This window comes from Mytilus trossulus, chromosome 13 (genome assembly GCF_036588685.1).
Source record: "Mytilus trossulus isolate FHL-02 chromosome 13, PNRI_Mtr1.1.1.hap1, whole genome shotgun sequence".
Taxonomy (NCBI): domain Eukaryota; kingdom Metazoa; phylum Mollusca; class Bivalvia; order Mytilida; family Mytilidae; genus Mytilus; species Mytilus trossulus.
Window position 1 is genome coordinate 16612984 of NC_086385.1, and position 22530 is coordinate 16635513.

Sequence of the window (22530 nt, forward strand, 5' to 3'; positions counted from 1 at the left end):
CTTAAACTAAAGTTATTGTGCGAAAACCAAGAATAATGCTTATTTGGACCCTTTTATGGCCCCTAACTCCTACACTATTGAAACCAAAACTCCCAAAATCAATCCCAACCTTTCTTTTGTGGTCATAAACCTTGTGTCAAAATTTCATAGATTTCTATTCACTTTTACTAAAGTTAGAGTGCGAAAACCAAGAAAATGCTTATTTGGGCCCTTTTTGGCCCCTAATTCCTAAAATGTTGGGACCAAAACTCCCAAAATCAATACCAACCTTCCTTTTGTGGTCATTAACCTTGTGATAAAATTTTATAGATTTATATTCACTTTTACTAAAGTTAGAGTGCGAAAACTAAAAGTATTCGGACGACGACGACGCCGACGACGCCAACGTGATAGCAATATACGACGAAAATTTTTTCAAAATTTGCGGTCGTATAAAAAGCATACACAAGTCTCTTTTTTTTTTACTTGTCAAAATGAGACAAAAACCAGGTAGAGTAAATGGCCAAGATTAAGCTATTCAGCCAGCAACAATACGGATTGGTTGCACTTAGTATGATATAGTTATCTTGATTCAAAAACAAGCAGATAAGATGGTTGAGATCTAGCTTATGGTAATCTGGTTACATGAATATATCTCGACCCAAAACAAGAATGTGTCCCCAGTACATGGATGAACCATCCACACTATCATTTTCTATGTTCAGTGGACCGTGAAAATGAGGGTAAACATCTACTTTGGCATTAATATCAGAAAGATCATATTATAGGGAACATGTGTACTTAGTTTAAAGTTGATTGGACTTAAACTTAATCAAAAACTACCTTATCCAAAAACTTTAATCTGAAGTGGACAGATGGAGGAAAAAACAGATAGACTGACACACAGACCAGAAAACACAAGTCCCCTAAATGGGCATAAAAAACAAACAAACAACATATTTAATGATGATGTCTTTATTTTGTGTATTTCTGAAGATCAGGTAATGCCAAAAAATTGTTGTGAACAGAATGCAATATGAATGTCAAATATTTGTGTACATAGATATGTTCTCCACAATATTCTAAATATAATAAATGTTAGTATGCATTAGGTATGAATATTCAGTATTACAAAGTATGAATATTCAGTATTACAAAGTATGAATATTCAGTATTACAAAGTATGAATATTCAGTATTACAACGATATTTCTAAGACTTTTTAAAGATTGAAGTCATTGTGTAAATATATCTAATTTGACATATAATATTGTTTCCAGCAAACATAAAAGCTAACGAAAAAAGCAATCTTATTTTAATTTTCCAATTTCAATGAATTAGCAACAAATCCTAAGGATAAAGCATCTTCCAATTCATGTTCATCAGAAATCTTATTCAGGTCATTGTGGTCAAGAGAAGTAATATTGCTGTCTGCTTAATACCAGCAGTTAGTGAAGAATGTTCTATAAACTGCATAATAACTGACATTGAATGGGACCCACTTGGACAAGTTTTTAAGTACTAGTCAAATTCTGAATGAGTTCTTTGTGAAAATTTCAAGACAAATCCCCTGGACAGGAGTGGTTTGAATTCAGGAACTATTGTTTCAGTAAAAATGAAACATGATTGGAATGAACATAAATTGGAAGATGGATTTTAATTGAACATTATCTTGATTTGTATAACAAATCTGAATGCAACTCTTTTTCTGCTTTGCAAAAAATAAATACTGATGCTACCATTTTCATTCTGGTAAAATATAAACATAACTAATTTAAAGTTGAAAATTACTCTGATGCAATAGCATGTTATAAACTAAAATTCATTTTAAATATTACAATTCAATAAATCTACAATTTGATAAAATTTCTGCAACAAACAAAAATTATAAAGTATCAAGAATAAAGATTACTATTCTTTAACAAAATGTACAGCATAAATATTAGAAGATCCCTGTTGATTAGTCATGTCTCAAGTTCCTGCTCAGGAAATAGGGGTTTCGTTTGAATGTTCAACTCCATGGAAGGCACAAAGAAAAAGGGGCACTGAAATTTTATACAGATTGACCAAAAGAGGTAAACGTTTTTTTTTTATAATCTTATCTGGTTAAGAAAAAATATTACGGTTAATGTTACCAAAGTTGTGATAAAATAAAAATAAAAACAGAAAACTTAATTTCTTTTTATCTTTTTCATTATTTTTAACTGAAATTTTCAAAGTAATGAAGAATTACCTCCCTTTATTAAGACCCCTCCCCTTCTTCCTGAGCCAACATCACAATGTCTACATAAACAATACTATTATTAGATATGTACATTTCTTAAACAAAGAAATATATACATTAAACAACTGTCAAAGTGAAACTTATGAAACAGGTGCATATGATATATACTACCGTGTATTATACATTGTCTGATGCTAATTATAGAGCAGAGAAGTGGGATAAAAAAACAAAAGGCACCTTTTCCTAGTAAGCTATCTCTCCACTGAACATGCTAATCTAAGAAGGACAATTCTTACTTATTAATTTCAAATCTTGTCATAACTGGACCAATTTTCACTTGCTTAAAGGAAAGATAACTGAAATACTACCTTTCCTGGTTTTGAAAAGTGCCTTTGCTTCCCCTTTCATACTTGTTTCTGAGACAGTCGTACATATCAAAAGTTGTTTGACATTGAATTCCATTGTAAAAAAAATTAATTCTCATCTTAAACTACTCTTTAATATTATCTGGTTAAAAAAGGCTATCCACTAATTTAGCACAAAAAATAAAATTCATAAAAATCATTTGGCAGAATCATGAAATTTATGAATTTATAAATCCACGAAAGAGAAGTACTTTCACAGAACCAGTACAGATTTCAAAATCAGCAACAAGTTTTATAAATGATTTTTCACTGTGGTTAATCTAACAACCAGAAAGCACCGTATAATGACAGATACTAGCAAAATCAATTATAAGACTGCATATTATGCACTGTGTCCAGATATAAATATACAATGATCATAAACATTTTAAAATATTGGGGAGAACTAGTGCCATTTTTTTCATTATGTGAAAAACCTCACTGTGTTTTGAAGAACTATGTTTGAATGACAAATTTATAAGCCATGTTATGATTAACCTTATTTTTACAAGCATCTGTAAGCCTGTTCATGATTGGCTATGAACCAAATTTCACTTGCTTAACAAATCTGTAAGCTATTCTATGATTGGCTGATAATTTTTTATAAACCTGTTTACCATTAGCTGAAGCATCATGTAACACATAATTTGATTGGATGATTATGAACACCAACAGCAGATAAGTTTTCTATCACACACTCTTTCTTTTTAACATGGTTTTGATATAATAATGGCAAGATAGGTCAAACAAAATACTGACCCATCAACTATGCTTCTGTCAGCATTCAATTAAAATTTGTCCATAATTTTTTTCTCTAAACTTAAAAAAAATAAGATTAAGCTTCCTTTTTACAAATCCAAGCAGTTTTTTTTATGATTATAAATTTACCAGAATTTTTGTATAGTCACAATTCAAGTGAACTTCTGTCTCATGGTGTCAACTTCATCAAAATTGCAAGCAAAACTGGTACAAATTTTAATTGAATTATGACAAAAACATTTTTAATACATTATGGAATAAATTAGAAATTAGTTTAATACCCTAACATGTATGCATGTATTATTTTCAATCATAAACTTCTTTTACAGAAATTTTGTCTACAAATGTTTTTTCTATATATCAATGGCATCCCTCATACTAAAGAAGAATGCTATGAGTTTATATGGTACCGAAAGTTAAAACATTTTTGTTTTAAAAGGGACTCACATATCACACTTTCAACTCCACATTTAATTTAATATAGCATTCATTCCCTTAGTTTTTAAATGTTGCAACACAATAACCAAAGAGACTGGGAGCTAGTATTTTATGTCTTAATAATTTTCTTAATGAAAAATTATAAATCGGATGAAAAAAAAAATTGTCAAGAGTTTATTTATCAGATGCATTTTATTTTAAATAAAATTTCGACTATTTGCCAAAAAATCAGCCATCATCTTTTTTACTGTTGATTACCATATTTACATTTAGAAATAATAAACAATTTGCATCAAGAATGTCAAAAAAAAAAATCCTCTCGCAGAACAAATTTTCACACAAATAACAGGTTATCAATAAAATATTTTCTATTCCGTAAAGGAGTTTTAATATGTACACAACAATTTCTTATCCCGCTCATAAACACACACAAACATGAGAAATAATTAAGTGACAAATTTAATACATTATTTTCTCAACATCTTTCATGGATGAATAAACATGTAAATATGTTAGCTGTGTTCAGTTTCAGTGACTGACTTATGAGCAAAAACAAATTATGAGTAAGGCTGTTTTAATATAATCTAGTATTTTGAACAATTGGGTGGGGATGACATTTTTTTTTGTGATTTTCTCTTTTTGTCATTATTTTGAAAACTGAAATAGTAAAAAATAGTCACAATTTGAAAACAAAATTTCCAGAGAAAAAAAATTGGAACCAAAAAATTAAATTCAAATATAAGAGATAAATAAGCCTGTATGTATGAAACAGTAAGTTTATACCTTGGAACAAATTTTTGAACATCAAATTATACTAAGACTCTTTAGAAAAGTAAAGCAATGCATGATTTCAATATGTGCAACAATCCAGGGGTCCGTTTGATTATCAGTGATTGCCAAATCTATTTAACGATTACAAAAACCAACAATAACACATAATTATTATTTACCTCATTTCATCATATAATGATTAAAAAATAAGATGTTGATCAAATAAATGTAATAATTAATGTCCTCCTCAGCTAAATGCATATACAACATCTAAACCGTTACTATATAAATTAATTGTTGCTATGGACAAAAATGCAGTTTGTAAAATGATAGCATGATAAAACATGGAAGAAAGCAGATAAAAAATAATGAATAGGAAAAACAGTGCCTTCCTCATTTCCTAAATCTTCCCCTTTTTCAATTATTCATTCAAACATTTCTTGTCTCACAAATAACGAACTTTAATCCAAATATCTTTCATTTTCTAACTGTTATGTGTGAAATTCAAAACTTTTCATACGATTTTTTATTTTCTTACTGGTACTTGTGAAATTCATATGAACTGGATTCTGATTTGACTAATTATTTGAACAAAAGAGTTATAGCCCTTGCTCAATGATAAAAGAGTTTAGAATTTTAATTTCATACAAAGGTAAAAAAATATAAAAAAGTTCCACTTAAAAGTTCATATCATGTGGCTGTCTTTAGCCTTTAAATGTCATAAGTTCAAAAGAACTGAACTTAAGGGTGTCCTATAAAGGCTTAAGATCTACAGTCTTTCAGTTCAATACTTCAAGAAGACTTAATGATCTTGATAGGATGCAGACCAGAGACTAGATATGATTTTACTCATGGAAATTAAATGTGGAACATGGACAGTAGTACATAAATGGCAGTCATTTTGTAAAAAAGATAAATCCGTTCAGAAAACAGCATCAATCATCTAAAAAGCAGAAGAGAATGTTTGTGAGACAAAGCGTTAATTCGTACTTGGATACTGGACAAACTTGAAAGATAGTCGAACAAGGAAGCTCCTGTCTCTTAATATCTTAACTACATCATGGAGTATCAAAATTAAATGTTGAACCTTTTATTTTAACCAAAAGAAACACATTTAAAGCTATTATTTTACACTACTGTGAACACAATTACTGTACCGCCATATTTTGGTTTTCCTAGATTCAATTGAGAAAAAAAAAAAAAAAATCCTGCAAAAAAATAATTTTCAACAGATTTTTTAATCATAAAAAAAATTAATAAAACTACACACAACTAATTATTAGTAAGCTATTTTTATTTCAATTAGAACATAATTTAGTATTTTCTTAATCAACAGAGTTTAAAAGACTTCTACATGATATGGTCGATTTAGCTAAACAAGTTTTTTCAGTAGTATTCCGCTTGTCAATCTGACAAAAAAAATTGTTGAAAAAATACTTAAAATAAGCATCTACCATTTCTGCATACTTGTATCTGTTCAACCTCTTTTGTTTGCTCATTAAATAACAAATTATCAATGGAAGATTGTTTATTATCTAGAAACAAATCATATGAAGACAAATCTTTATTTAATTTATGAAAATCAGCATTTTTTTTCTCGAATTAAAATCCCGTCAAAGAATCATGATTGAAAAAATGAAAAATCATCAACACAATTGAGCATTTATGGGATTATTATGATAACAAGATGAAGTTTAAAGTTCTCTGAGTAATATTTAATGACAAATTATTCAATAACTAATTATTAAATTACAATTTCAACAGTCAATCAGTCTACTGTGAGTTTCTTGATATTTTTTTATCATGATGAAATAAAATGACAAAAGTATGAAAAAATACAAGAAAACAAAAAACCAAAACCATAAATAGTAATACATAATTAATAAATCTTAAACATAAATTTAACATTAAGGTGTGCAAATTACAAAAAAAATCTAAATATTAAAAAATATCATAAGCCGATTAGACTCCACCCATGCAAATGATTGACATGTGCCAAGATCAATATGTGCAATTTCTCCCAAAACAAAAACACAGTAGATTACGATGGTGATATTAGTTCAGATAAACACAGAATCAACTACCAATTCAAGCTTCCAAGATTTTAAATAGAGTTATCTCCCTTATAACACACAAATGACTGCCTTAATTTTTTTTGATATTTGGAAACTTCAGAACATCTAGTATTGCATTAAAAGTCTTTATTTGTATACAAGATCTCATAAAAGCATTATAATTTTTGATTAGTACCTATAAAATGAGGCTAGATAGAACCAGAAAAGGTGTGCCAGACATCAATTTCCAAATCACTACATTTTTTACTTTAAATAACACTTTTTTTCTTCTGAATTTTTTAACAAGAAACCGTAAAGATATATAGATATGTTTGCTACAGCATTAAGAATTTGTCTTTTCCTTACAAACTTTGAAATGTCTCTACTGGGATATCTTACATTTTGCACTTGTGTAACTTAAAAATGTTATTAGAGTATATCTGAAAATTTATACTGTTTGAATATTATAGTTTACTTTTTCACAACTAAATGCAGTTTTCAATTATAGACATTATTCAAAATTGTTAATATAAAACAACTTTTAAAGGAAATTTGTCTATTACTGTTCATTTTCCATGGCTAAGGCTCACTTTCCGCTTGTAGAACTGCTTCATCATATATGGAAATAAATATGCACCAATGAATACCATTTTAAAAGCAGATATATTCAATAATTTAATCAGCACTATCATTCATTCTAATTTCTTTGATCTTAATATTAAATAAAGATATAAAACCTTTCCAAAAACAATTATCACAGATTCATCCAATTCTTTTTTCATAAAATTATTTCAACTTTCAAAAAGTTCTGAGATTATTAATAAAACACAACAACTTGACCTGAGAAACAAACTCGGCCATATGTTTTATTTGAACCAGTTGTAAAAATATGTTTTTTTACTTCCTTAATATCACCATCGTAACCATGACAACAATAATAAAACAACAAATGTTTATATTCATTCATTCTCACCATTTCTCATTATACACACAATAAATTTAAAGCAACAAGCAAAAAATACAGTTCCAATATACAAAATATCCCCACGTTAATTAATATATAATTGTGGGGGCCGATCAACATGTCATCACAACGTTTTAAAAGAGTCTGTGGCACAAATGTCCAACTCTGAACAAAAAGTTTCTCTTCTAGTTATAGAAACTCTATTTATAGACACTTCTATTTATAGAAACTGTAATACTTAATGCATTCACAGAGATCAGTCAACAATTTTACCAGGAAAAAAACTTTTCCAAAAATTCACATTTAATTTCCAATCTCCGGTTCAGAAAAACATCTCAATTCCTGAACTCTAGGAAATGTCTGTTTTTGATTTCCTTCACTTTTATGTTTCCAATACCAGTCTAACCAATATTGCTGCAGAGCTAGCACCAAACATATTTAATTAATGGCCATTCTTTCATCAATTGCCATCTCATCTTGATTGAGGTCAATAAAAATCTGACCATCGTCCACTGCAGTCAGACCCTGATTTTTAAAAATATCAGTCTATGGTTTTTTAGGCAATATTGTATAAAACATAATGCAGAGTAATCTAATGGGGAAACATCAGCAAAAATTGTTCTGGGAGCATAATTAGAAATATTTTAAATTATCGAAAGATTTTTATGGAGAAAATATATGTACAAAACTGTAGCTATCTATTTGAATGCACTTATATAATAAAACTTCTTAAATTTCTTCCAATCCATGCAGCTTTGCTCAGACAAAATATACATATTCAAGAATTATGTACAATTTTGCATATTAAAAATTTTAAATTTGATAAAAAGCGTTTTACTCAAGAAAGAAAGAAAAGAGAAGATAACAAAGAAGAAAGACAGAACAAAACAAGTATACAGCATCTAGCCCTGATGTAACTCGTTCAAAACCAATGTCATGATCTGGTCATATATTCTAAACACTTTACCCATAACCACCATCAATGACAGAAAACCAGTCCTTATCAATATCAAGTTTCTGACAATCGGCAGCAAATTCTCTTCTTCACACTACAAATTCATATTTTCTCCTACAAAATCTTCTTCAGAAAATGGTTTCATTTTTATCCCTTATCACAGAAATCAAAAACAATTTTGCCAATGTTTTTTATGTGTCTGCTGCCATCAAATTCATGCCACTTTTCACTTAGCAGACGACACTGATGATCTAGAGCCCTCACGGTCATTCCTGTCACTACGACGCCTATCTCCTCTCCTGTCAATACGATTTTCCTTGGCAGGTCTACGACCCCCTCCGTGTCGCTGTTCTTTAGGTTCAAACTCCCTGCGACCATGCTCCTTTGATGGAGTACGTGGAGCAGGTTTTTGAGTCTGCGATTGCTCTTTAAGAGTTTTACGGGAACACTGAGGCGATTCATTTCCTGAATTGTCACTAAGATCGTCTGGTTTTCCTTCGGCACCGCTTCCTTCCTCCTTCTCACTTCCCTTTCTCTGCACCATTTGAGCATAAGATAACTTGGCTGGAGAAGGCCTTTCCCTATCAGCCTGAAATATGGCCCGTTCACGTTCAGCCTTAAAAATAGATAGAGAATCATCATGAGTTGAAATGATATTACAGAATGCCACTGCCCTTTCCCTATCAGTCTGAAATGTGGCTTGTTCACGTTCAGCCTTAAAAATATATATAGTATCATCATTAGTTGAAATAATAATGCCACTGCTATAACTTAATCAAACAAGATTTAACTTATTAGAGATTGTTTTTCATTAGAACAAATTTCAACATAACTAAGACTATCACTGAACACACATTATATGACCTATAAATTAATGGACCTGAATCAAAAGAATGAAGAACTAAATTTAACCATCCAGAAAACTATTCTTCAGTACTAGAAATTATTATACAATCATGCAGATTCACCCATTGATATCTTAGTCAGATAAAACAAAAGCATGTTTTATTTATTTCATTCTAATCTAATGTTTCAAACCATTTGTAAATGATTTTTAGTTTATTCTTATATTGTGCTGTTACAGAACCAAAAACAGAAATCTAAACTTCGAAAATTGTACTAATTCATAAGAATTATAAATGACAAACTGGATTCCCTATGATGTTCACCTATCTGCTATACTGATCATACCGTTGTAAAATAACTCATATTTAATGCTTCCTAAACAAATTAACAATGCAATGTAATGTAAATCAATGTTTTTCTGTATACCTTTGCTCAACTTAGGTGATACCAGAATAAAATGATATATAGGTTAGGTATGATTGATTTTGGAACATTATAATAAGAAATTAACAGTTCTTTTAACAATTAAATTTTCAAACATTTACAGACTTGCTGTAGATTAATTCAACTAAAAAATTTGTAAGGGCACTGGGGAACCTAGTGTCGCCTACTTTTGCTGTTGTCCATGTTTTAGTTTGATAACCTTTGGTTGATCAGATCATGGTCTATTGAATGTAGAAAATTGCTATTTTTAGCTTTTGCAACATAAGTCGCACGCTCAACTTTTTGTAGAGATTGTTTCAACTAGAAATAGATCTGACAATAAATGTACTGATATTCATTAACATAAGGTTGATCCGACCAGCTCCTAAATTATGTCCTTACCGTTTTGACTGGTGTTGAAGAGACTGGTGTCACTTTAACAGGGGTCTGAACAACCTCAATTACTTTCTGTTGCTGAGGAGGTTCAACAATAGCAGTCTTTTGAGACCTGAAAAATACAGAAAAACAAAATGTACTTTGGTCAACAGAAACTTGATAAGCAATGGATGTAAAATAGATAACACTGATCCGTGAATGGGCTATATATAGCTAATATAGCTACTAACCAAAATAAAGGGAAAAAGTTTATATCAACCTGATGGCATTGTATTTTTTTTTCAGTTTACTGATATGATTCTTTACAATAATAATTTCAGATAACAAGTGTTACTTTGCATTGTTTGATATTGTACAGTGGATTTATTTATATTTCTGGAAACCACCTTTCGTGGGTTGAGGAAACTTTGCATTGTTTGATATTGTAGTGAATTTATTTATATTTCTGGAAACCACCTTTCGTGGGTTGAGGAAACTTTGCATTGTTTGATATTGTAGTGGATTTATTTATATTTCTGGAAACCACCTTTCGTGGGTTGAGGAAACTTTGCATTGTTTGATATTGTAGTGGATTTATTTATATTTCTGGAAACCACCTTTTGTGGGTTGAGGAAACTTTGCATTGTTTGATATTGTAGTGGATTTATTTATATTTCTGGAAACCACCTTTCGTTTGTGAGGAAACTTTGCATTGTTTGATATTGTAGTGGATTTATTTATATTTCTGGAAACCACCTTTCGTGGATTGAGGAAACTTTGCATTGTTTGATATTGTAGTGGATTTATTTATATTTCTGGAAACCACCTTTCGTGGGTTGAGGAAACTTTGCATTGTTTGATATTGTAGTGGATTTATTTATATTTCTGGAAACCACCTTTTGTGGATTGAGAAAAACTTTACATTGTTTGATATTGTAGTGGATTTATTTATATTTCTGGAAACCACCTTTCGTGGATTGATGAAACTTTGCATTTTCATGGATAATTGACTTAATGGTTTTGCCACATTCTTCTGAAATATTTAAAGTTTCGTTGTACATTGAAATTTGTGGTTCCAAAATAACCTCAAAATCCACACAGAAAGTGTACTTACTTTTGAGGGGAGACAGGTGGAGGCGACGGAACCCTCGTTGGAGTACTACTCTGGGAGGATATTGCAGAGGTTCCATTTATAGCACTACTGGAATTATTAGAGTGGTCTTTCTGAGGTTGTTGAGGAGGTGTGGCTGGCCTCGGTGGGGCGACTGGACTCACAGGCTGTGGTTGGGATGCATTGGTTTGAGGTTTAGCTTGTGGCTTGGCAGTTCCTTTCACAACGTCAGAAAGTTTGCTCTCAAACACTTCATTAGAAGTGGATGATGTTGAAGCACTCTGAAAGATAAAAAGAAACAACTAGATATCATTGAGATGGAAGCCATCTCTGTGGGCCCCGCTGTCAATAACGTGGGGTAATAGTGATAGTACTATTTCATAGTATAATAGTGATATGACTGCATGATGTGAACTAATTGTTGACTACTCTAAGGAGTCTCATGTGTGATTTCAATCTAAGATTTTAAGTTAAAACTGATAAATATTCTCATCTTACTTTCATAGTATAATAGTGATATGACTGCATGATGTGAACTAATTGTTGACTACTCTAAGGTGACTTCTGGATGTATGGATTGATGTTTGAACAATATGTTTAAAGGTGCTGCCCAATTGATATTTGTCACATATTTTTAGAATTATGCCTTCAATATATTATGACCCACCAAGTATAAAGTATGAAATATTAACGGTTCTCGAGAGGTAGAGCGGACACAATTTGTTAAGAACAACAAACGGATGGACAGACTGACCTTAGACCTAGGATGCATACATTATGACACATTCTCTGGTGTTGGTTTATATATATGTTAAGTTGAAAATGTTTGTCAGGTATAAAGTATGAAATAATAACAGCTGTCCTCTCAAAATATAGTGTGGATCAAATTTGTTAGCGATGGACAGACAGACCTTTGACCTAGAAAGTGGTACATACATCATGACACACCCTCTGGTGTTGGTTAAAATGGATGTCAAGTATAATATTTGAAATCATAATGGTTCTCAAGATATAGAGCGGACACAATCTTCACCACAGGACACAGGATTGTCAACTGAAACCAAAGTTTTTTTGACGTTGACTTTTGACCGAGGAAGTTGTACAAACATCATGACACGCCCTCTGGTGGTTGTTAAAATGGATGTCAAGTATAAACTTTGAAATCATAACGGTTATCTAGATTTGGAGCGGACACAATCCCACAGGACATGGGGTTGTCAACTCTAAACCAAAGTTTTTGACCTTGACCTTTGACCTAGGAAGTTGTACATACATCATGACACGCCCTCTGGTGGTTGTTGAAATGGATGTCAAGTATAAACTTTGAAATCATAACAGTTATCTAGATATGGAGCGGACACGATCTTCACCACAGGACAGGGGGTTGTCAACTAAAACCAAAGTTTTTGACCTTGACCTTTGACCTAGAAAGTTGTACATACAACATGACACACCCTCTGGTGTTGGTTGATAATCATGTTAAGTATTAAGTATGAAATCATAATGGTTCTCTAGATATGGAGCGGACACGAAAGTGTTACGGACGGACGGACAGACTGATCACTATAGGGCGACCCGACTTTTAGTCGGGGCCCTAATAAGAAATTGTTATCAGAGAATAGTTTTGGTAACTCATTTATCCTACATTCTGCTAATACCGATAACTCAAATTTTGGCATTGCACAAAGTCATGCTTTTTTCAAGACTGTTTATGATGTCTTTACACTAAATCCATTGGAAGAGTTCTGATTGATAATTTAGTCTTGAAGAAAATGATTATTTCTTAGTAGTAAATGGTTTTGAGCTAGCTTATAGTTATTTTGAGAACTCTAATTTGAGTTAATTGTTAATTTGTTTTTATATGGAGTTGTTTTTGTACCTCTTACCAAATTTTTCGAGTGAAGACAATAGCAACTGTTTTTTTAGTTTGTTCATATGTTGTGATTTAACACATATGTCCCAGGTTAGGGGAGGGTTTAGAGCTCATTAATATTTCACCCTACAACATTCTTAATGTGCTGGTCTGAAGTCAGAAGCTTGTAGTTCAGTGTCAGAAGTTTATGTTTGTCATGTTTTTTTTTTGTATTTAGTTTTTTTTTTTATAAATTAGCCTGTTAGTTTTCCTTGTATGAATTGTTTCATATTTTTAGTGTTGGGGACCATTTTAATCCATCTAGCTGTTAAATGTCTGTCGATTTGGTCTTTCCTGGACAGTTGTCTCATTGGCAATCATACCACATCTTCTTTTTTATAGATGGTAGGGGATTTTCTCACTGATGGAAGATGTATGGTTGCAAATAATTGCTAACATTTACTTAATTTAAACTCTGGTTGATAACTGTTTTTTTGGCAATCCTACCATATTTTTATAATGATACAAAATAGTTGATCACAAATCCTTATAGAGAGTACCAATTGTTTTGCCTTTGCCAATTGAAAACAAAATGAGTTTCACCTCCATATTTGTTTAATTTGTTATTGATTCTGAAAACAATAGCTTTTTGTTTTGCTGTATTATTTGTCTGGTTCCTTATTATATGTGATCAATACTCACTGTGGTACCAGGTCCTCCTCCTAACGGAGGAAAATTGCTGCTTTCAAAGTCAAACTGAGGTTCTGGTTTGTCTTTCATATTATTTAGTTTCTGTAAAGTAATACATTAAGAATATGAAAAATGATCACAAGAAACTAAGGGCACATGTTCTGTTGTCAATGAAATCAAAAATTAAGTCTCAAGTAAAATAGCAAATTACCAGATTATCATTGTGGTCATCTCACCTCGATTGCTTTTTTTTTAAACTTTTGTCGATAAGATGACCTATGATAATCTAGAATTATCTCTTCCTAAATCAAATCTTTATCTACAAATTTACAATATAATTATAACAGGAAAATATCTCACAATATATAACTTAAAATATTATAGGAGACTGTTTGATATAAAGAAATGAACCATCTTAGTTTGGTGTACAAGTTTTATAACATTTGGTTGAGACGAAGTAAAGTTAGTTCTAAAATGGAAAATTCAGCAATTTTTACAAAACTTGAGACCACCAAAAATTTGAAATTGATTGTATTTGGTATAAATGAGCAATGTATATTGGTTGTTATAGATGTGTTATGTATAAAGTGTGTGGCTTTTTTTTTGGCAAAGCGCTCTGTATTTTTAAAACAAATGAACACCAGGGACTCTCTTCAGCTCACCTCATTCCTGGTCAAGGCAGAATTAAGTATAAAATTGAGAATGTGTCAAAGAGACAACAACCAGCCCATAGAACAGACAACAGCAGGAGGTCTCCAATGCCCTGAGAAACTCCTGCTTATACATAACTGTTTGTACTTTGAAATTTGACTAATAAGCTAAATAATAAAATGTACAATAATACTTACTGGACCACCATTTAGTGGGGGCTTTCTTCTACTTTTGTATCTGAAAAAGACATTTAAATATTAATGCAGAGCCTTTTTTGGACATCTGATAAAATCATGTTCTTATTCCTGATAAATCTCTGTGCCAACCTTATATATATATACTGATAAACATTGTTATTGATCTTACAAGATTTTTCAAAGATTCTCTTTTTATCTGTCGAACATTTTCGGATGTGGTGAAATGATTATATTCTTTAATTTTGTCCAAACTGAAAATTGCATTGGTTTGTATACAAGAATAACTACTCTTTTCTCCTTAAGGTGGTACCCAACACCTGAATTAAAATTAATTTGGCCTGTTTAATTTTCTTTAAATTTTGACCAAGTATTTACTTTGACCCTTTGAGAAAAATATAAAAATTTCAAAAAATTTTAACCAACCATTTAATGAGAAAAATTACACTGGTTATATAGCAGTTTGACAAAAACATATTTTGATCATTGAGAAGCTTAATATTCCCTTAACAACACAATGTCATTAAAACGTTCTGCTGATTTTACAGAGTTATCTCCCTGTAGTGTAAGGTACCACCTTAATTTTACTAAAATTTCAATGTTGCTTATGAGGCATAATACAGTTGTAGATTTTATTATTATTATTATAACAAAAATAAATGTACATAGAAGTATCTCATTTTAATAATTATTCATCAGTAGATAATCAGTCCACTACTTTGTAAATTAATCATTGATACTCAGAAATATATAAAGATGTGATATAACTGCCAATGAGACAACTATCCACCACAAGGATGTCAACAACTATATTTAGGGCACTTCAACAATGAGCATGAACTATGTTTGGATGCTGATGTTACTATCAGCTATAGATATCATGTCAGTCAATTCTAATTGATGGGGGCTGCTGGAGTACCCAGGGAAACTGTCATCAAGATTTCAGAGTTTAACAAACTTGCCACCAACCAGTGTTGAAATTCTTGTGATCAATGTAGACATAGTACTTAGCTTTTGTACCACTCAGCCATCAATTCCCCCTTTTCATAAATTAATTTCATTTCACATCTGTTTAGGAAATCAATGTCAATTGAAGTATCTCATTGGTTTGGATAATTCATCAATAAATATTCAGTCCACTACTTTGTAAATTAATCATTGATACTTCAAATTTACTTTATATTTTTGTATATAATGATATTATGAAATTGGAGTCAATACTTTAATTTGACATTAAAATTAGAAAGATCATATCATAGGGAACATGTGTACTAAGTTTCAAATTGATTGGACTTCAACTTCATCAAAAACTACCTCGACCAAAACTTTAACCTGAAGCAGGACAAACGAACGGAGGCACAGACCAGAAAACATAATGCCCCTCTACTATCGTAGGTGGGGCATAAAAATATGTAGATAGATTTCAGCACTCAAACTACAGAAATCGTGTCAGTCAATTTTAATCAATGTAGGAGGCTGGAGTACCCAGGAAACCAGCTGACCTTCTGCAGGTAAAGTGTCAATCCTTTACCAATAAAGATAAAAGTTGATATACATCATTTCTAGCAACACCTGTGTTGACACATTGCTTAGCCCACTCAGTCATCAATGCCTCCTTAGTTGATAACATTTGACTATAATGCAGTTGTAGAAAAGTGGGTGTGTTTTTTTTAAGGACAAAAGCCAATGTAAATAGAAGTATCTCATTGTTTGAGATTATACATCAATAAATAGTCAGTCCACTACTTTGTAGATTAATCATTGATACTTCAAATTAGAGATGTGGTATGATTTTAAGAATACAATCACCCACCAGAGATCAAAGATAGAGGATGTTAACAATTATAGGATGCTTCAACATTGAGCATACCACGTTTGTTTGTAGGTTTTTAACACTTCTTTCAGCAACATTTGTATTTGTTTGGAAAGAAAAGGAACATAGGAATAAATGTGTAAAAACTATGGAGCTATTTAATGTATTCAAAATATTAAAATTTTGTAAGATCTTATTGCTTGAAAAAAGCGATTTTTACTGCAAGTGGCATATTGACACTAGTTGCCTGGTGAACAAATTAAGGCCATTCAGCCACCAAGGCCCCCCTTACTTATCAATTACATAAACTTTTATTGTTGTTGTCAAAAACCAATGTAAATCATGTGAATAGAAGTATCTCATTTTTAAGATTATACATCAGTAGATAATCAGTCCACTACTTTGTAAATTAATCATTGATACTTCAGGTTAACCATATGATAACCCTTAATGACAACATTTACTCAGTTTATCTAATAGACTATTGCATTAAAATGTGAGGGGTGGAAGGAACTTCGTTTTTCATCCACAAGCCAGATTTTAATTTATTTTTCATACATCTACGGACATACAACCATAAATGAAACCATGAAACAGGTCCAAAAACAAATTTCTCTTGTTATTTTTTATGGATTTGAAAGATATCTTTCTTGTTGTTTACATGTACATTCAATTAATCTTCACACTTAAATGCTTAACCTTAGGCACTTGATCCCCAATTTTTATCTGGCTTTGAGGAATTTTAACTTTGAGTAAATAGAATATCCACAAAAAAAATAAAAATAACACCAAGCCTGTGGCTGCGAATGTTTATGTGTAAGATTGTTGCTTACACAACTTTTGTACTTGAGGTGATGAAGCCACTTACAAGTACAATTGTCATTTGTAAAAGATCATGATAATATTGTCACATTAACTGCTGAGCCTACTTCCAAAGCTCTGAGCATGCTCATACTCAGAGCTTCCTGGTAAGAATACATCTATGATCCCTTAATATTTATCCACCCCTCTGCTACATCAGCCCCAATCTTACCTGCTTGGAATTTCCGATTGTCTGCCTGCAGGTATATTATTATTATCTATAACTGGTGACATGTGACTGTGATTGGCATTATTGTCCAGGGTTCGTCGACTTTGACTTTGGTATGAGTGATGACCTGAGATCGGTTGGTTATCCGACATCCGTGGACTTGTGCGATGACTTTGTGGTTGTCGGTCATGACTAGGGCGGTTGTCTAAAGGACCTCTGTCCTGGTTACCAAGGCGATTATTCTGTCTTGGATTCCGACTGCAAAATTAAAGGCAGTAATTATTATATTTTATTTTTTAAGCAGAAGTCAAGAACATGTCCCAGACCAAAAGAACAATTTTGGACATGTGAAAACTGCAACATGTCAGTTTGGCAAAATTTCATACCAACATTTTTATTGCATCATTTCCATGCAGCAGTTTCTGGAACCATTATATGAGCTTTGTCAGATAGAAATAGACCTTATGTTATGAAAGTGAATGAATACATGTGCATGTAAAAGACTTTGATTGATATGGGAACATTCAAATAGAAACTAAAACATGAATGTTGGTCTGTTTTGTGTGGGTTCTTATACCAATGCATACTCAAAACAGTTACAGACAGGCTTGGCATAAAGATAACTCAATATGATATAAGTTAACAGATTTATTAATATTCATTTGGAAAAGGTCTTTTTCTATCCGACACTAATGTTCTACAATAACAAATGACTGCAGAAATTTCAAACTTCTGCACATAGAAAATAAATTGTCACGAATATGTAGAATTTAGATCGTTCCTTATTCTACTACTTCAAACTTAATTTGAAAATTGCGAAATTAAATTGACGTGAAATGGGGTAGAAAGTGCTTTACTCGAATTATCTTATCTGCGAAAATAGGTTGATTACTGTTTTACAGAATTGGCTTCTATCTTATAATGTAACAACATACTTATTTCTATTCAGATTTCCAAATGGAGTCCTTGGTTGTGTGTTTAACTTGACACTAGTTGCCTGGTATCCGTTAATAGCTAGCACCTACAATCAAAATCAAAAATTGTCAAATGGTATATTCAAAAGAAGTGTAAAATAACAAGATAAAATGTCTCTTTTCTTTCATTCTAATATCATAATGCAAAGGTGCAAATATAAATTATAATTGACAAACCATGTTTCAATTTTACGCCTTTATGAATATTCAAACTTTAAATAAAAAAGTTTGAAAACGATACTAATAAAATATTTCATTACCATTTATACAATAAAAAATACTGATTTTTAAAACAATAAAAATACTGGTTTCAAATCAAAATTTTATTTCAAGTGATGTTTATTTTAAGAATCTTTTTTTACAAAGATATATATATAAAATTTTGTTTTCTTTGTTGTGAATTTTTTTTTATATATCAAGGTTTTTTAATTCCTATTAACTGCACTTTTCTTTTTTTTTTCATTATGTTACTTTTCTTCTATATAGTTTTTTTCATGTCTGTGTTACTATTTTTTCTTTCTCTTTATATAACGTTATACATGTACAATGATATTAAACAGCTCTGAATATTTTCAATTCATACAAGCATCTTAACAAAAGCCAATTTTTCAAGCTAATTATTGAAATAGTTGTATTGTCTGGTGTGCTAAAAACTTATCTGCAATATTAAAAACAATCTGATTTATATACATATCCTATGTCTACACTTTGACAACAAGGAACTGACAACACTCTGTTCTACTTTCTGTTTTGGTAAAAATTATATCAACAAATGAAATTTCTGCCTTCAAATTTTTGAAAGTCAGTATCAATAGGACAAACCAGAGGGTCCGAAAAGTTGTAGGTGATTATCATTATAATAAAACCAGAGGGTCCCAAAAGTTGTAGGTGAATATCATTAGGATAAAACCAGAGAGTCCCAAAAGTTGTAGGTGATTATCATTAGGATAACACCAGAGGGTCCCAAAAGTTGTAGGTGATTATCATTAGGACAAAACCAGAGGGACCCAAAAGTTGTAGGTGATTATCATTAGGACAAAAACCAGAGGGACCCAAAAATTGTAGGTGATTATCATTAGGATAAAAACCAGAGGGTCCCAAAAGATCATCTCAAACAGAAAGTAGAACAGAGCAGTGTCAGATCATGTACATTTTTATAAGTTAAGCGTGCACAGGATCTGCACGTCAATCAGATTGTATTAAATAGATTAGCAAAAATTACCCCAAGTTGATAATTAGCATGTTCTCTTACCATGCTTGGATCCATTAATGGATTATTTGGCCACTGTATCATGGGATTAGGAAAGAATGGTATTGCCTGAAAGTACAAAATCATTCATGTTTGATAGTCTTATTTTTTATTGTCAATTTTATTTCATTTATATGTTTCAAAGATTAGTTTGACATGCATTTTCATTTTTGTTTAGGGATCAGCTGAAGCCTGCCTCTCGATTTTCTCGCTGTGTTGAAAACTCATTGATGGCCTTGGGCTGCTTTCTGCACTTTGGTCAGGTTGTTGTCTCTTTGTCACATTCCCAATTTCCTTTCTCAATTTTGTTGTTTAAAAGCTTTTAAACAAGTATCAATTTAAATAAAAAAAAAAAAAAAAAAAAGCTTTTAATTATTTATCCATATTTTTTCTGACTAATTCATTATTGAAAGAAATTATAATACATACTAACAATTAGAGCATTCAAAAATCAGCTATATCAATGGTAACAAATTCCTTGCAACAATTGTTTTTATGTTACAAAGGTGTGTCTGTAACTACATATTTGTAGATGGACAATGATTCCTGCACACTCAAGTTATATATTTAAGAATTACTTACCTGCTGACTATATTTGACATTTAATAACGAGACTTGGATTTGTTGACTATAGTTATGTATATTTGATGCTAACTTACCTGCTGACTATAGTTAGGTATATTTGATATATTTGACATATTTGACATTAGTGAGACTTGGGGTTGCACTTGAAACTGTGGTGTTTGTTGTGGTCCTTGTCCCTCTGTCGGTTGTTGTTGTTGCTGTTGAGCCTGCTGTTGTTGTTGGGGTTGTTGAATCAACTGCTGCTGCTGTTGAGCCTGCTGTTGTTGTTGTTGCTGCTGCTGATTTTGTTGTTGTTGATAACGGTTGTAACCATTCCTTGGATATGGTGTATTCTTAATCAGAGGTTTAGCTTTTATTCTTGCCTACAAAAAATCAACATATATTAATGGTCTGTGGGAGATTCTCTATTCAATATTCAATTAAAATCTTGTAAGGAATGTTTTTGCCTAATCAAATCAAAATGGCCTCCTTCAAAGGTTCAAATTAGTTAGGGTCAGACTAACAAAATGCATGGTCCTTCATTCTTTACACTGATTACACTGTTACAGAATTATTGTTTTTTTTATGTAGGACCTTTCACTTAAAATTTTAAATTGTCCTGGACCTTTCCTTATCTTAAGCAAATTTGAACTCATGTACCTTTTGAAAGTGTTAAAAAAGTAAAAATTTCTGAATTTTCCAATTATTTACATATTTGTCAGGAAAATGAAAAGTAAAAGGTTTACATAAATTGTACATACCATAATAGGTTTGCCAAGGAAAGTTTTAACCTCTTCTCTCAAATACTGGTAGGCACTCTGGGCATCAGCATCAGACTCAAATGTCACAAACCAGTTACTGTTGTGAGCAAACTCACAGCTAGCAAACTTAGGACACTTCTCACTCATAAATAGTCCCTTCACATCCTGCCAACAAAACAAATAGTGCATGAATAAACAAATTATATATTTCAACTAGTTGTGTTTATTTCCTAAACATAGCATCACAGCTATATTTTGTGCAATTTCAATTTCATAATAGATATTTTGATTTACAACCAGCGGTTCTTTAAGGGATGATAAGTTTGAAATTAAATTTAAATAGCTATCAATGTATTTATTTAAGTGGGTACATCTTGGCCATTCCCAAGTTTCTCAGCCTCATTCAAAAAAGTTTATATATTTTTCCGACATCGACTTTATATTGTATATATTTTATAATCTATACAATAGAATAGAGAATGGAAGTGGAGAAGGTATAAAAGCAACAAAAACCTAACCAAAGAGCAGAAAAATGGTTTAGATGACTTAAACATCAGCTTCTAAATGGTTTAGAGTATTTTTCAGTTCATTTTTTACTTTTAAAATTCTACTTTTGTGTGCTTGAATATATTTGTTTGTTTTGACACTCCAAAGGAGTAAGTTCGGTAAGGGACATATTTGGCCCCAATTATAAAGTTCATTGTTACAAGACAATAAATGATTTAAGTTGACGTAAAGACATGTTAGAAAGTTAAACAGAACTGTTTTTGTCAAAGTTTAATTCTAACACGTTGATTTTTACGTCCAAAAAAGGTCAAAATGAGGGATTTTGGTGAAATTTGACAAAATCAGCTAGATTTTAACCAAATGAAGGACCAGGAAACATAGAGCGCAGGCGTCGACAAGCTTAAGATTCAAATAAGACATGTGAAATGTCTTCACAAACATTATTTTAAAAGATCTTCGCTGTCGAGTATGCGCTCCATGTTTCCTGACTAATAATCTATGGAAATTCACCCATTTTCATAGATTTTTTTGTGAAAAATCAATATGTGTACAACTTGTGACGTCATAATGAAACGCAGAAACGTAAAATTTTCAACACAATGGTTTATATCCTAGCTCGTCAATGTATTAGCTATAATTTATCGTGATATTGGTCGATAAATCTGAATTTTAAATTTAAGCTAAAAAAGAGGGCCATTTTAGGACCTTATCGAACATACTCCTTTAAAACACTGCATGTGTTTCATCTGTGCACAATTTCACCTTACATATATATAAACATTCAATTAACATGTTTTCCTAATTTTTTTCTCTAAAAAATAGTAGAAGATAAAACTGACCATAAGCATGGAAACTGTTTGACAAATTAAAGATATTTTATACTCATATTTGAATAAACCAAGTTATTATAATTCTATAATGTTTCATTTCCCTATCGGCTAAA

The 22530-nt window shown here is 31.3% G+C and overlaps 1 protein-coding gene across 3 annotated transcripts in view; it reads right to left on the reverse strand.

Annotated features, from left to right (window-relative positions):
* Positions 1–938: 938 nt before the first annotated feature.
* LOC134695307 (la-related protein 4-like) overlaps positions 939–22530 on the reverse strand; it is a 42445-nt gene continuing 20853 nt past the window's right edge. For 2 of the 3 annotated variants that reach the window (XM_063556532.1, XM_063556530.1), the window contains exons 8-17: positions 21081–21245; positions 20415–20702; positions 19729–19824; positions 18468–18553; positions 17536–17790; positions 14693–14732; positions 13857–13946; positions 11306–11583; positions 10219–10324; positions 939–9163 (exon numbers count right to left, since the gene is read on the reverse strand). In XM_063556532.1, coding sequence (XP_063412602.1) covers positions 8774–9163; positions 10219–10324; positions 11306–11583; positions 13857–13946; positions 14693–14732; positions 17536–17790; positions 18468–18553; positions 19729–19824; positions 20415–20702; positions 21081–21245 — 1794 coding nt within the window. In that variant the 3' untranslated portion in view covers positions 939–8773. The remainder of the gene's footprint in view (positions 9164–10218; positions 10325–11305; positions 11584–13856; positions 13947–14692; positions 14733–17535; positions 17791–18467; positions 18554–19728; positions 19825–20414; positions 20703–21080; positions 21246–22530) is intronic. The other variant, XM_063556531.1, reaches the window with a different exon arrangement.